General features: G+C 36.7%; 1 protein-coding gene across 1 annotated transcript in view; it reads left to right on the top strand.

The window, feature by feature from the left end:
* Positions 1-13856, top strand: part of RIT2 (Ras like without CAAX 2) — a 173363-nt gene that overhangs the window by 58754 nt on the left and 100753 nt on the right. Inside the window, exon 3 of the mRNA XM_027656129.1 lies at positions 6982-7055. Within this exon, the coding sequence (XP_027511930.1) occupies positions 6982-7055 (74 nt within the window). The remainder of the gene's footprint in view (positions 1-6981; positions 7056-13856) is intronic.

Raw genomic sequence — 13856 nt, 5'->3', positions numbered from 1 at the left:
TTTTAGTTGAATTATTGGAAGCAGATGCAGCCAGATACTAAGGTAAAGGAGTGAAGATGACTCAGTTAAAAACTACTAATAACAAATAGTCAGAGCTCCTTGGGACTTACTGAGCCTAAACTAAGATTTTTATTCTGCAACAATTCTGGATGCTCAACAGATTATCCCTGAAGCTGTTCAAGGCCAGGTTGGATGGGGCTTTGAGCAACCTGGTCTAGTGGAAAGAATCTTTGCCTGTGATAGGGGGGTTGGAACAAGATTCTTTAAGGTCTATTCAACTCAAACCATTCTGTGATTCTATGGTTCTATGCCCCATACCCTTCCAAATAGTTAGACACCACATTTCATTGATTAGGATTAAGTCCAGAGGTTTATTTGAGGATTGGGGCATAGTCTAGTTATGCTTCTGCTTTCCACTGAAGATATCAGCAGTGCTTATATTAGGAGGAAAAAATCAACAAGCATTTTTCAGCACTTTTGTTTTCAACCTTAGAGAACAGAAGTAATATTTTTTTTCCCCTTCTATTTACATCTTTACTCCTTGAAATCATCAATTATCTTATGAATTGCAGAATCATAGAATGGTTTTCATTGGAAGGGACCTTAAAGCTCATCTCATTCTAATCTACTTGAGATGGGCAGGGACACCTTCTACTGTTCCAGGTTGCTCCAAACCCTGTCCACCCTGACCTTGAACACTTTCAGGGATGGGGCAGCCACAGCTTTTCTGGGTAACTTTGCCAGTGAGTACTCAAGGATTAGTTTTTATGCACCACTGAAGACAGAGGGACTTCTAAAACAGAGCACAGTACTTAGTAAAGAGAATGACATGAAAATGAGCAAAGGCTAAAAAAAGGAAGCGAAGAATTGTGTCTTCTATTGGAATTAAGGAGAACTGGAATGTGCAACAGTGATAAGTATTTGAATTTAGCAAGGCCATTTGAAAACATCATTACAGAATATTTTCTGAAGACATATGTGGCCAAAACCTTGGTTTAGTATCTTATCTGAAAATATGTTTATGGTAATTTGAATACTAAAATGAAAACTGAGACATAGAAAGTACTGTATTTTTCATCATGCAACTGAATATGTAATGAATAAATGTATGAATTCCTTTTACGATAAGCACTTAACGTGAATAATGCTTTGTTTTTTCTCACACTAGGCCTACACTAGTTTTTTTATAGTCTAGCAGAGAGGTAATATCTGCATTAAATGCTGCATTACTTACCTGTGTCTCTTTCATAGAAACAACTGAGGTGTTCAAAGTGAGTGGTTAGTGAAGGAAGTGTTTCTGTCTCTGGATTTGGGAAGGCAAATATCTTCTGCAAACCATCACCAAGACTCTTCTACCTGGGATGATGTTTTCTGTCACCATTGCTTTTATAGGTGGGAGAAGGCAATTTGTGTTGTTAACACAAACCTGAGCAAAACCTGAAGGATCTGGTAAAGACCTGACAAAGCTACAGAAGTGACAGCACAAAGGCAAATGCAGTTCAATGCTGAGACATGAAAAACAGCATCCCTGGAAAGAATATTCTTAAGAAGTGTTCTTAATTGCAGATATAATGTAGAATGATGTAACAGAACTGGAATATTTACATATCCCAGTTTCTGGTCAAATACTAATATTCCTACTTGCATTATTTTAAGGGATACTGCTATCTATGAGAGTATTTACAGAATACAAGGCAATCAAAACTGTCAGTTCTGCTCTTCTAAACCATCCATTGCTTATCATGTGTGCATAGCTCATAGGAAGGCACCCTCTGTGACTTGGTGTCCTTGTCTGCAAAATGCTGATAGCAGTGTTCACCCAAATTATAAAACACCAATACTCCAGGAAAATAATTATGTGCTAAGGGAGGTTGTAATACCAATGTATTTTGATGGGTAATTTCTATGACATGCATATTCTTATCTCAAATAGAAGGAGCTTATGTGTAGTATTTGGTACAGTGGTTTACATCTCTGTTCATCCACTCTTTCTATTAAAAAATTCCTTGCTGTAAATAGAAACAGCACCCATCCAACCAAAGACTCATGACCATCCTAAATTAAAATGCATTTGTAGCAGATAATCTAAGTACAACAAGAGCTGTATCTCCTGCTGTTTCTTTGGCACACAGTGAGAACAACAAAAGGCAGAATTCCAGGTGTGGCTGACTGAGCTTGGATTCCTTCTGCTGGTTTGATACCTCCTCAGCAAAATAAACCGTTTTTTGGCTCTTCTACATATGTGAATCTGATTGGTTTTAACTGCAATTAATATTGCATAAGACAGAAAAGAAGAGAGTATTTATTTAGAAGGCATATAGGCAGAATTAACAAATGTAAGAAAGAAGCAGCTGACCTACATTTCAGGGACTGGAAGTTGTCTGTAATGCAGATGAAAAGCCTTTTCCAACTCCCCTTTAAATTGTACACCATCCAAATCTATTTGTCATGAAGCAGTTACCTGCTCATAGCTGAAAAAATGCTTTGATATATTTTTTATGAATTCAACTTCTCCAGTGCTAAGATAACTGATCGCAACACAGCTTTGCATTAATTGGTGTACCTCTGTCTCCAGAATGAGGTCTTATAAAAAAAGGAAAGCTGAAAAAAGAGAATGTATTAATTTTATACACACACACACACACACACACACACACACAAAAAAAAAAGAGTAAAAAAACCAGATATCAAAAAGCTCAAAAATTGTAATGATTTTTTTTTCTTTTCTTCCATAGTACTGCAATGGGCAATCATACAATTAAGAAAGAGAAGTTGGAAAAAAAACCTTTGAAGAAAACATTTTTTCATGGTTTAAATGAGATATAGGGGAAAAGGAATAAGTGCCTTTCCAAAAACAATTGGAGCTCTGTTTGTTTTTCTCCTACCTTGCAAAACAGTAAATGGTCAGTAATAATGGAATCCAAATGGTATTGTCCCTTGTGATGATGTTTTTATCTATTTTCATTTTTATTTTTAATCTTCGTAGAAAATAAGATTTCTAAAAAGTCCATATTACATGTGGAAAAAAAATAAAAAAAGAAATTCTCTTTAACTATACAGTTCATATATTCACATATTATTCAGATTGCAAGAATGGAGGAGTTTTGTTTCATTTTTCTCTTTAGTACCCTAAAAAATTATCATTGTTTCAGTCAGTGTTTTAAACACTGTTAGATTTTACAGCAATATGAATAAACTCAATCACAGTCTTTTCCTTATAATGCCCTATCTTTCTGCTACATATTACCTAAACCAAAAATAGAGACTTTACAGTTAGCCTCACACAAAAAGACTAATCTTGAACTTAATATGAAATACATAGTTATAGTGTGATTTATTGCCTGATGTCTGTTTTGTATATTGTCTTAATGCTTTACTGAAGCAGTAGCTGTACTTTGACCTTTTAATAAATAACCCTCCTTAGAGCTGTAGGATGTACAGTACAGATACATGTGGCTTAGCAGCCCCCAAATTAACTTCAAAAGGAGTATTATACTCATATTATAAATTAATTAGGTGAAAGAAAATGTAAAGTACTCAAACATTGTGAGTAGTGTAAATACACAGGACATCATTTGTAATAATGTGAATAATTTTTAAAGAGAGAATATTGGAGAGTGAGTTTGTTAGTATTCATGATGAAGACTTTCCTACTTTTTTTTAAATATACACTCACATGTTATTTCAGGGGAATATCTTCACTTCTTCTCTGTCCACAGGCAAACAGTATGATCCTGCTTTTTACAGCAGGGTCTCAGGGCTTCTCTTTCCTTAATGTGACCATAATCTGTACAATGCTGCCTAAAATTACAGTATTATCCACCCAGTATTCCCTTCTGAAATCCTGTGGGAAACATGCAAAGATACCCAGGATTTGTCCTTAACATTATAGCTACAAATAAACCAAAAACATATTAACTGGGTCCAGCATACAAACACACCCAACTTTTGATCTCTGGAAGGTGGTTTCTTTCTGGGTTAATGCCTCTACCTTGTAGTCTAAATAAAATAAAGATGTTTGTCTGTATAACAGACAGGAAAGAGAGCTGAACCTCTATTTATACTACTTTCTGAGATTGAATCCCAGTTTAAAAGTACTAATTGTAGAACAGGACTAAATGGTACCCTTCCACTCTTGGCTTGTCTTAGTCCCTATCATATGATATGTGAAACATAGCTTTCAATTTATGCATCTTCCTTCTATCTCTTGCCTTAGAAGGTATACATTATCCTAATAACTCAAGGAATCAGTGAATCCGCAGGATAAATGTAAAGATAGTGTCCTCCAAAGGAGTGACTGGGTTTGAGCATTAAGAAGGTGTCGGCTCGTAAGTGGCTGCTACAATCTGATCTCTGGTATGAGGGTGTTGGCTCAAAATAGTGATTTCTTTGGTAAGTGTGGTCTTTAGAACTTCCCTTATATGTGCTTTAAGTAAAACTCTCATCTGTATTCCATTCAAATACCTGAGAATATCCCCAGCTTAGCACACCCCAACTGAGGACATACTTTAGCTTTTCTATATTATCTGTGTTATCGCGCTTTTTGCACATATGCAGAGAGAGAATGTTACAAGGGAAACTCATAACTCCTCTCAGTTTCATCTCTTCGTTTCCCAGGGTAAAAGCAAATCCTGCAAGTGGAAAGCATTTTCCAAATTCATTTGCCTAGAAAACCATTTAGATTCATGTGCTTGGTCAATTCTTAACACAACATGTTTCTCCACCACCAACTGAAGACATTAGCATATATCAAAGATCAAACTGGGACAGTGATTCTGGCACTTCATTGTGAAATGCTTTAAGGTCAGTAGTTTGGGAAAACAAACAAAATGTAAATGGCAAAATGTGCTTGTGCATTCAGCATTGTCTCTGTAAGGGAAAAGGGTTATAAATACAGTCTGGCTCCAGTTTTAGCAGTTGACAGTTCACTGATGACAGTGACGTGATATTGGGGTACACCTGAAGTAGCTCAGCAGGGTAGATCTCTTACATTTACTTACTGAAAACTGTGACTTATATTCAGAGGCCAGTGGGTCTTCTAGCTATAACTAACTCTGAATTCCTAATTCATTTCCTTAGCAAATAAGACAGGATTTATTTAGATTCATTTTTATCCAAGCTGAATTTAAGTAGGTATATTTCTCTCTGCATTAACCATTTTAAAGCTGCTGTATTAAAATTCACGTTGGTCTAAGTGAAGAGAGAAGTAGGACCATTGGCTTCAGAGAATCCAGCTGCAGAGCCAAAAGTGCAAGCTAAATTTATGCAAGTCATATGTTAATTATGTATGCAGTAATGCAATGTAAATGGGCACCCACCTGCATGGAAGTATATCAATAATACTTGATAGTATTGATAGATTTCATATGAAGGAAATACCATGATTGATTTTACATATTTTCATATTTTGTTTTCACTTTTTAGTTAATAAGAATATTATAAAAAAAAAAAAAAAGAAGAAAATAAATCTACTGCAGATACCACTGTGATAACAGATTACTTAAACTGCAAGTAGCCAGTTCCTTCTATATGGCCTCTCTTTGGCACAGAGTTTCTTTTTCAGCAATCCCTACAAAAAGATCTATTAACCAAAACATCTGCTGGTTGGCTTGGTCTGACTTTCTCAGCATGGTAATGTATCATGCAATTAATTAAGTCTCTGGGCCATCCAATATCAAGTGGATTAGGTATTTGTTTAAAGCAAGGCACATGCCTATTAATTTGCTGAGCTGAGGCCCAGACTAAAGAGGAGAGTCGTGGAAAATACTGTATGTGATAATGTCATTAAAGATAGCAATTCTCTGGCTGCATATGAGGGGTCCTGAGTTAAGGTCATCCAGAACCATTTGCATCCAAATGCCTTAGTTTTTCTCTTGTGCAGATAGAAAGCAGGTTTTCACATGCTTTTATAAAGTGCTATATGATGCAATATACATATTACGGCACAAACTGGAATGTCTTGAGAATTACATCCACCAGTAGTATAATCCCATATTATAATTCCAATATTATCCCAATATTTATTGAGAGCCCAGTCCTGAGGATCTCTGGCAAGATTGATTGTTTGGACAGGCCGAACTATGTTCTGATGATAATTAATGACACTTCTCAGATACATCAAAAGCACTTGTCTTCATGCCTCAGTGCACAACCAATGCATAATGTCAGCCACAAAACCCACTCAGACTGCTCTACATTATTGTTTAATTAAACAACACAGATAAGTTCCAAGACTATTTCAAGTATAAACATGGAACGGTATCTAAGCTCCTTTTAATCTTATGAAGAAAATGCAAATGTTGTGAGAGGGGAATGAAATTGAAATGTGGGGGAAACATCTTGTACAAATAGGAATCCACCTTTCTTTGTTTTAGTTCTTCTAAATTTAGGTAGACGAGTTAAGGGAACAGCCCATGAAAGAGAGTTTTTCCTTCTCCACCCCCAGCAATGAAAAGTGTAAGGACACTGATTACAGAATTTATTTTTAAAAAAATCTATCCTCAGCCTCTCTTGGAGATGTACAGAAGTTTAAATAATTGTTCTGACATACTTGAGGCAGGAGCCCCCTTCAGCCATAAGGAGTCTATCCCAATAATTTAGACAATTCTTAAACTGAAATTATGTGCTAGAAAAGCTCTGTGGAAGGGTCATTGTGGTAAGCAAAAACCTCTCTCCTTCATAGCACCAGCACAGCATCTCCGAATCTTTGTGACTTAAACAGCACCTGTGGTCTGTGCTACCCTTTTAAAGAAAGATAAATTTAATTTTTATGTTTTGAGGTATGTGATAGAAAGGACCCTCTTTTGCTAATAATTTGTAGTGATCAGAGGATTTCAAAAAGGGACTTTTTGACTTGAAGTAAAGCAAAGTTAGGTCAGACTGAAGAGCTTTTGAAAAGCCTACTCCAAACTGGCAAAACTATTTCATTTTCCATTCTCTGAACCACTCATATGCTTAATCAAACTGCACCATGTCTTTCAGAGGATGCCTATAAAACTCAAGTCCGAATTGATGATGAACCAGCCTATTTGGACATTCTCGACACTGCTGGGCAGGTGAGTAATTTTTTAATGTGAATCATTCAATCAGAGATAAACTCAAAGATTTTAACCTCAGATTTACGGGTCACACAGCTAGAAAAGAGGTTCCCTATTCAAACATAAATGTGTCAGTGGCAGAATAACACAGTGGAATTAACAAAGAAGAAGATTAAAGTAGTGCTGCAGTATAGCATAGTTTAACTTCCAAATTTTAAGAGAAGAGTTTAAATAAGCAAAGTTTAAATAAGTAAAAGAGAAAAAGCTGTTTGTTTCTTTTTCTCTTTCTTACAGGAGTATCTATCACAATAATGGAATGAATAAATGCTGTTATTAGTTTGTCTTGTGTCTTTCTCACTCCTACTTTTCTGCGTATACTTCAGGAATTTTCTGGTCTTACTTGTAGATAAGTATCTTGTTACACCTCTTCTCCTCCCCACACTGTATTTAAATATCAAATGCTGACCAAGAAGGGAAAGATCTTAGTGCCAAAAGTAGCACACGTACAGGTTGCCCAGAGAAGCTGTGGCTGCCCCATCCCTGGAAGTGTCCAAGGATGGATTTCACGGGGCTTGGAGCAACCTGATCTAGTGGAAAGTGTCCCTGCCCATGGTAAGGTGTTGGAACGAGACAATCTTTAAGGTCCCTTCCAACAGAAACCATTCTCTGTTTCTGTGATTTCTATGACAACATGTATGTGCTTATGTGAACATCAGTCAGGGAACTAATTTTCACGTACAGTAATGACGACAAAAGAGTTAAATACAAGAATTTCTTCTACCTGACTCAGTTCATCTTCTTTCAGTCTCAACATATTTTTACTATTTAATCAAAGCAAATGCTTGTTGGCAGTTTTTGATCTTTTCCCGAGGTGTGTCTTAGGTTCTGTCTGAAGGCTTCAAAAGTTTTACCAGTTTCCATAATGTGTGTGCACCTTGTACAGGAACAAGACAACCAACAAGGAGAACGGGTACTTAAAACAAATAAGCAAACAAAGATTTAGAAAGCAGAAGCCTGGAAGTCTTGATATCTACTCCTCAGATGTTTGGGTGTATCTGAGCTGGGCACTGCAAACGGTGGGGCATGCAGTCTGCTACCAGGAATTTAAGGAAACTCATCTATTGTCAGGCATGTTCACATTTTGGGAAAAAATCCCCCACAAAACTGTATAATTTTTACATTATTGTTTTATTTTTGATCATATTAAAAGACTAGAACTAAGCCTCATTCTTACTTTATGGGGTATGGATATGATTGTCCAGATTAAGAATTTAATCAGAACAGACAATTGTAAGGTAAGAAATGAAATCAGAATAATGCAGTCAGTGAAAGCTGCTGAGATCAATAGTAAAGATGGAGAGTTTTGAGATTTGTTTCTAGAAGGAGCCATAATTTTAGAAGTCCCTGGCATCTGATGATAGTAATAAAATACAGTGCAGGTATTTCATAGAATCATAGAATTTTTAAGGTTGGAAAAGATCTTTAAGATAATTGAGTCCAACTATTCCCCATCCCTGCCAAACCCACCACTAAACCATGTACCCAAGCGCCACATCTACATGTCTTTTCAATCCCTCTAGGAATGGTGACTCCACCACTGCCCTGGGAAGCCTGCACCAGTGATTGACAATCCTTTCAGTGAAGAAATTTTTTCTTAATATCCCATTTAAACCTCTCCTGTTCCCTCAGCCACTCTTCTTCATAGCAAGCAGAGACCTGTGGCAGAAGCACCACACTCTGCAGATACATCATCCTAGGCTACTGTGCAGCCTGGCCGTAGCTATTCTACTTCAGTTGGATTGATTACACTGAGTTGAATTGATATGAGAAAATCTCTGTTTTAAATTTCCCTGTTGTTCCAGTGGAGACTGTCATCACTGAAACACGTCCCAGTGTCACTGTGTTAGGAAGCTCTTCCTACTTTCCTTCCCTGTTATTTTTCAGGAGCTGTCTATTCTAAGTGCCCTGGATTTAGCTGCTTGTCTTTGCAGATATCTTTGGATTTGTTGCCTCTCTACTACACAGCTCCAGAATAAATCAAGACCTAATCCAACTCCCATTGAAGTCAACAGCTGAAATAGCCTCTTTCTTCACAGAGGACTTAATGTTGTTCTCACTGGAGCTCACTCTGAACTTCTGCTGCGACTTTGATGACTCAGGGTAAAAATCCAAGATACCCACTTATGCTGTTGATGGCGTGTGCTCTGATGCTGCCTTGCTGAGGTTTTTTTACCTAAGTTTTGTGCTAAATTAGAGATGGTGTTACAGCTTCTAAATCATGCAGTGGAAATCTCATTTCTCTGGGTGCCCTCGCAGTCATAAATACTTCATCATTAACTTTGAATAATGATTTTAATCACTTCAGAAGATAAAGGAGCTAAAATTGTAATTCATCCCTATTTGGGAAACACAAGAATTCAATAGAGAAACCAACTGAAGTTAATGTACTTTGTTGTTGTGCTCGAGGATATGTTTCAACAAATATTTTCTCCTTTCCTTGCTGTACCTATATGGTAATTGAAGACTTCAACGCTGACCAAATTAATTAATAATAATTCATATACTTTGTTATTAACAATCTAGAGCTAAAAATCCACATGAGATTTCATACCTGACACTAGATAAAAATCTCTGATATTTTAACTGGTAGATGCAGTTTGAGGCACTAAAAACATAGATGGTGCTTCAGGAATACATTTATGGTTCTCAAATTTCTGAAGTTAAAAATAATTCAAACAAAGTGAAAAACAGGAACATTAGTAAACTATTTGTATGGTTCATCTACTTACTGGTCTTTATCTTCTTTTGCATATAGATAGACACTAATAAATGCAACCAACTGCTTCTCTCAGGAAGCAAACTGATGTTCCATAAACTCTGGATCCATGTTTTATGCATCTTCATTTGTCCTTTTGTGCTATTCCAATACTTTTTTTCCACTGAAGGTACAACAAGAGGCATTTTGTTAATGAATGTAAAGGCCAGCGTAAGTAGTTAAGCTTCACTGAACCGCACCTGCTTTCACCACCCTCTACACCTGCCAGCTGGGTAGCCTGTCTTTGCTCACCACAATCAACTTCAGACAGAATAAGGTTATGTTTGCCTCAGAGAATTTCAAGAGCAGGTATTGCTGATGTAGCTCCTCTTAGCTGTATCGCCATAAACAGACCTTTCTTGAGCAATTCCTACCAAAAACCTGTTGTGCAGCAACAAAATGAACAAAAAATTGAAGTTGTTTTTTCTTTTTCAATGGCATAGTGAATGTAGAAGAAGCTATCAGTAATTCCTTTAGTTAGCTATCAGTGATGCCTTTGGCTCTTTAAATAGAAGTAATCTCCTTAAACAAAAAGTTTTCTTTTTGCATCTACATTTCAACTAAAACAACAAAAAAAACCAAATAAAATTGAACAGAAAGTAAATGTGAGATTGAGGTCACATTTACAAAACTGAGGAAGTTTATTTTGCTAGTTTTTAACTCTCAAAACTCTCAAGGCTATTTACAATGTGGTATGTGATGTATATTGGAAAATCTTAGTGGAAACCAGGAAGCACAAATGATTATCTATAAAGATAGCTTGAACTTCCTTGTTCACCCATATCCATGAGACATTTGTTGAGGAACTCTCCCTTGAAATTCACTCAACTGTCTGTTGAGTTTGGAAGTGGTGTTTGGGGAGGTGGTTCTGGGATTTCTCTTTTCTTATCCGAAGTGTCAGAAAACTAATCTACTTTTACACACATTCGATTCAAACTGACATAAGCTCTTTGATTTCAAGGAAACTTGTGGGTGCAAATGAAAGGACATTCAGACCTCAAACTCTTTATTCTGTGTTCAGTTCCCTTCACAATTATTCTCAGAAAACGACAACCCCCGGCTGCTCCAACCGCGCACAAAAACCTTCCACGCAGAGCTGTAGGAACCTTCTGTTCATTCCTTTGTGCTTTATCACCCTCTCCTTTAACTTAAAAATATGTTGCTACTTCTGGAGCCCAGAATTATGCTTCTCATGGAGCACACACAGCAGTTATCTCTCCTGCTGTATTTATAAACTGTTGACTGACACAGGAGCTTTTATTCCTGCTGCAGCTTTCCTCTCTATGACACATTACCCAATTTCTCTGCTCAAACCTCACACCGAACACTAAAAAAGCAGCAGACTTCCCTTCACTGAAAACCAATCTGAGATGACTCTGTGACTCTATTAAAAGAGGCAAAATTGTTTTCAGACACAAAGCAGGCAAATCCACAGGAATATGGATTTCCGTACCTGCCAATGAGACAGTACATTTCGAGATTATTGCACCAATTTTTGTCTGCTAAAATGTGGGCTTTTTATGATAAACTTAGCACACCAGTATATTTCCCAGGTGTGAGTCAGAGACTTGAAAAATTGGCCTTAAAATGTGATGGCATGCCATTTCAGGGAGATTTTCCTTTGTCTGGAGCTGTGTGCGCGTGAATTCATTTCCAGGCAGACACTTTTCAACCTGACAGCAACAGTGCGCTCTATACTGGAATCCATCTCTCAAATTGCTAGCAAATCACAGGACATGTTTATCCTGCCAACCTGCAGGACTATGATTCTTACCCCCTGCTTCAAGCTTTGAAGAGGAACCGTATTAGTCCCAAGAGCCCTTCAGATAAACACACTTTCTCAGACTAAACACAATGGTCCGATGATTCACTCAGGCTGTTATCTGAGATCCTTCTGCTTATTATCTAAACGTGCTGCTCTAATCCCGAATCAATGGAAGTCAAATATCAAAGTACACTACTGCAGTTTATCTCAAGGAAATGTAAGATTCCTTTTTGGCAGTAATTATGTCTTAATGGGCCTTTACAGCGTGTTCTTATGAAGGGAAAATAATTTTAGTGGACTTTCTGCTAGGTACTGCAGTGCGTAAATGAAATCCACTTTATTTTTAAAGCATAGGGGTAGTGAAGTAAGCAGCAACCATTAACACTGTATTAAGTGAAGAACATTAGTTTTATCTTCTTTGTATGCTGTTTTTTTCATAGGCTGTTGATGACAAACTTAGAAAGTCAAACCCTAGCACTGGAAATTACGTGGATTCTCAAGACAAATTGCTCTGTACTTTCTGGGAAGAACTAAAATCTTCCACTTGACCCAGTCATTTTATTTGGCAGTGGACAGATTTTGAAGAAACACTTAATAGGCACATATACTGAGTGAAAAAGAAAACAAAACTGTTACAATAAATCACAGACGAAATTGCAGACATGACACCAATTTCCTTCAAATTATGGGCAAAGTATTCTTCAGTAGGAAAAGATCTAGTCATATACTACCAAAAAAAAAAAGGAAAAGAGTATATTAGTGAAGAAGGAACAGGCAACTGGCAACAGCCAAAATTCCCAGTTTCCTTTCTTATCCCGGTAATGAGTGAATCATCACGCAATAAAGGGTTGATCCGTTTGTATTTCTAGGTCTGCATTTATCTTTCTGTGAAACAGATGCAATAATATGTTGCGAGGGACCAGGATTTAGTGTGAACATCAGCACTGATTGAGTCTGACAGCACTGATTTCCTGCCCCTTGCTACCATTCCACTTAAGGAAAGTTAGCGGTACGGGTTCCATATTGCAGGTGGAAGAACACTTTCCAGTGTTTTCTGTTCTCTTTCAATAAAGCCTTCTTTTTGTTTTTTCTTGAAATGTTTTCTCTCTCACTGTTCTTTGTCTAACTAATGACTTAAAAAACCAAATAAATATGTTGATTTATATTTTATTTGTATTTTTTAAGAAAATTAAAACATTTAAAAGTAGAAAATATGTTATTATAAATTTTGAGAAAAGAAGTAAAATCCTTTTTTCTTATTTCTAAACTTTCCCTTGTAGTATTTCCTTGTGTTTGTTGTTGTTGTTGTTTTTCTTTGTTTTGGTTCTTTGTTATTACAATTATCTTAAATTTTATTTATTTATTTATTTATTTGGGGTTTGAGGGTTTTTTTTGTTTGTTTGTTTGTTCATTTTGTTCTGCTGTATATTGTATGGAAAACACCTATATAAACACATCCCATATGAGTAAACTTTATACAGGTCCTCCACAAGACTGATAATGTAAATTTGCCTTTTCTTCCAGCATTAGAAACTATTCTGTATGGGTTTTTTCCACTGTAGAATGTCATTGAAGCACTTTGAAGAACCAGCAGACACTGGACATACTTTGTGTCCTGATTTGTTTATGTATATGCAACTATCCTAGATAATCTCACAAGGAATTCCATTTTACAGAGGGCTGCTACCTAAAGTTGCTTGTTACCAAGCAGCTGTACACAAACCAGGGACTCCAGTGGCAGAAGATTTTCTCCTTCTATCAGTTTTCACGAAGCGTACATCATAAAAGTATTTTCAGGACTGAAAATTTGGCTTAAATTCTGAGAATACAAGCACGTATTACAGCACCACATGGTGACTTTTCACCTGACCAAGTGACCAAGATGAAGATCTTTTTCGGAACAGGGCGTTAAAGCTTCTCAGGAAATGTAGGTTGTCCCAAAGAACTGGAATTTTCAAAAAGTGCCTTTTATGCTATTCTGTACCTGTTGGACTCTTTACCTAATACACTGAATGGTAGTGTCTCCAGACAACAGAAACAAAAAGTTATGTGGTGTTATCAAACCTTTACCTTGCAAAACTGCATGAGAAGAACTGCTGCAAGTAGTTTCTAAAAATGTCATTTTTATGTCACAATACCAAGAGAGGAATGGAAAAACCTAAAAACAAAGGACGTCTTTGTAGCTGAAGTTTCAATATCTTTGCCCCAGAACTCTGGAAGTAGAATTCACCACTAAAAA

Source organism: Corapipo altera, unplaced genomic scaffold, assembly GCF_003945725.1.
Source record: "Corapipo altera isolate COAL_440 unplaced genomic scaffold, ASM394572v1 61553, whole genome shotgun sequence".
NCBI lineage: Eukaryota > Metazoa > Chordata > Aves > Passeriformes > Pipridae > Corapipo > Corapipo altera.
The sequence above is the reverse complement of the archived record's forward strand: the minus strand, read 5'-3'. Positions and strand labels throughout refer to the sequence as shown.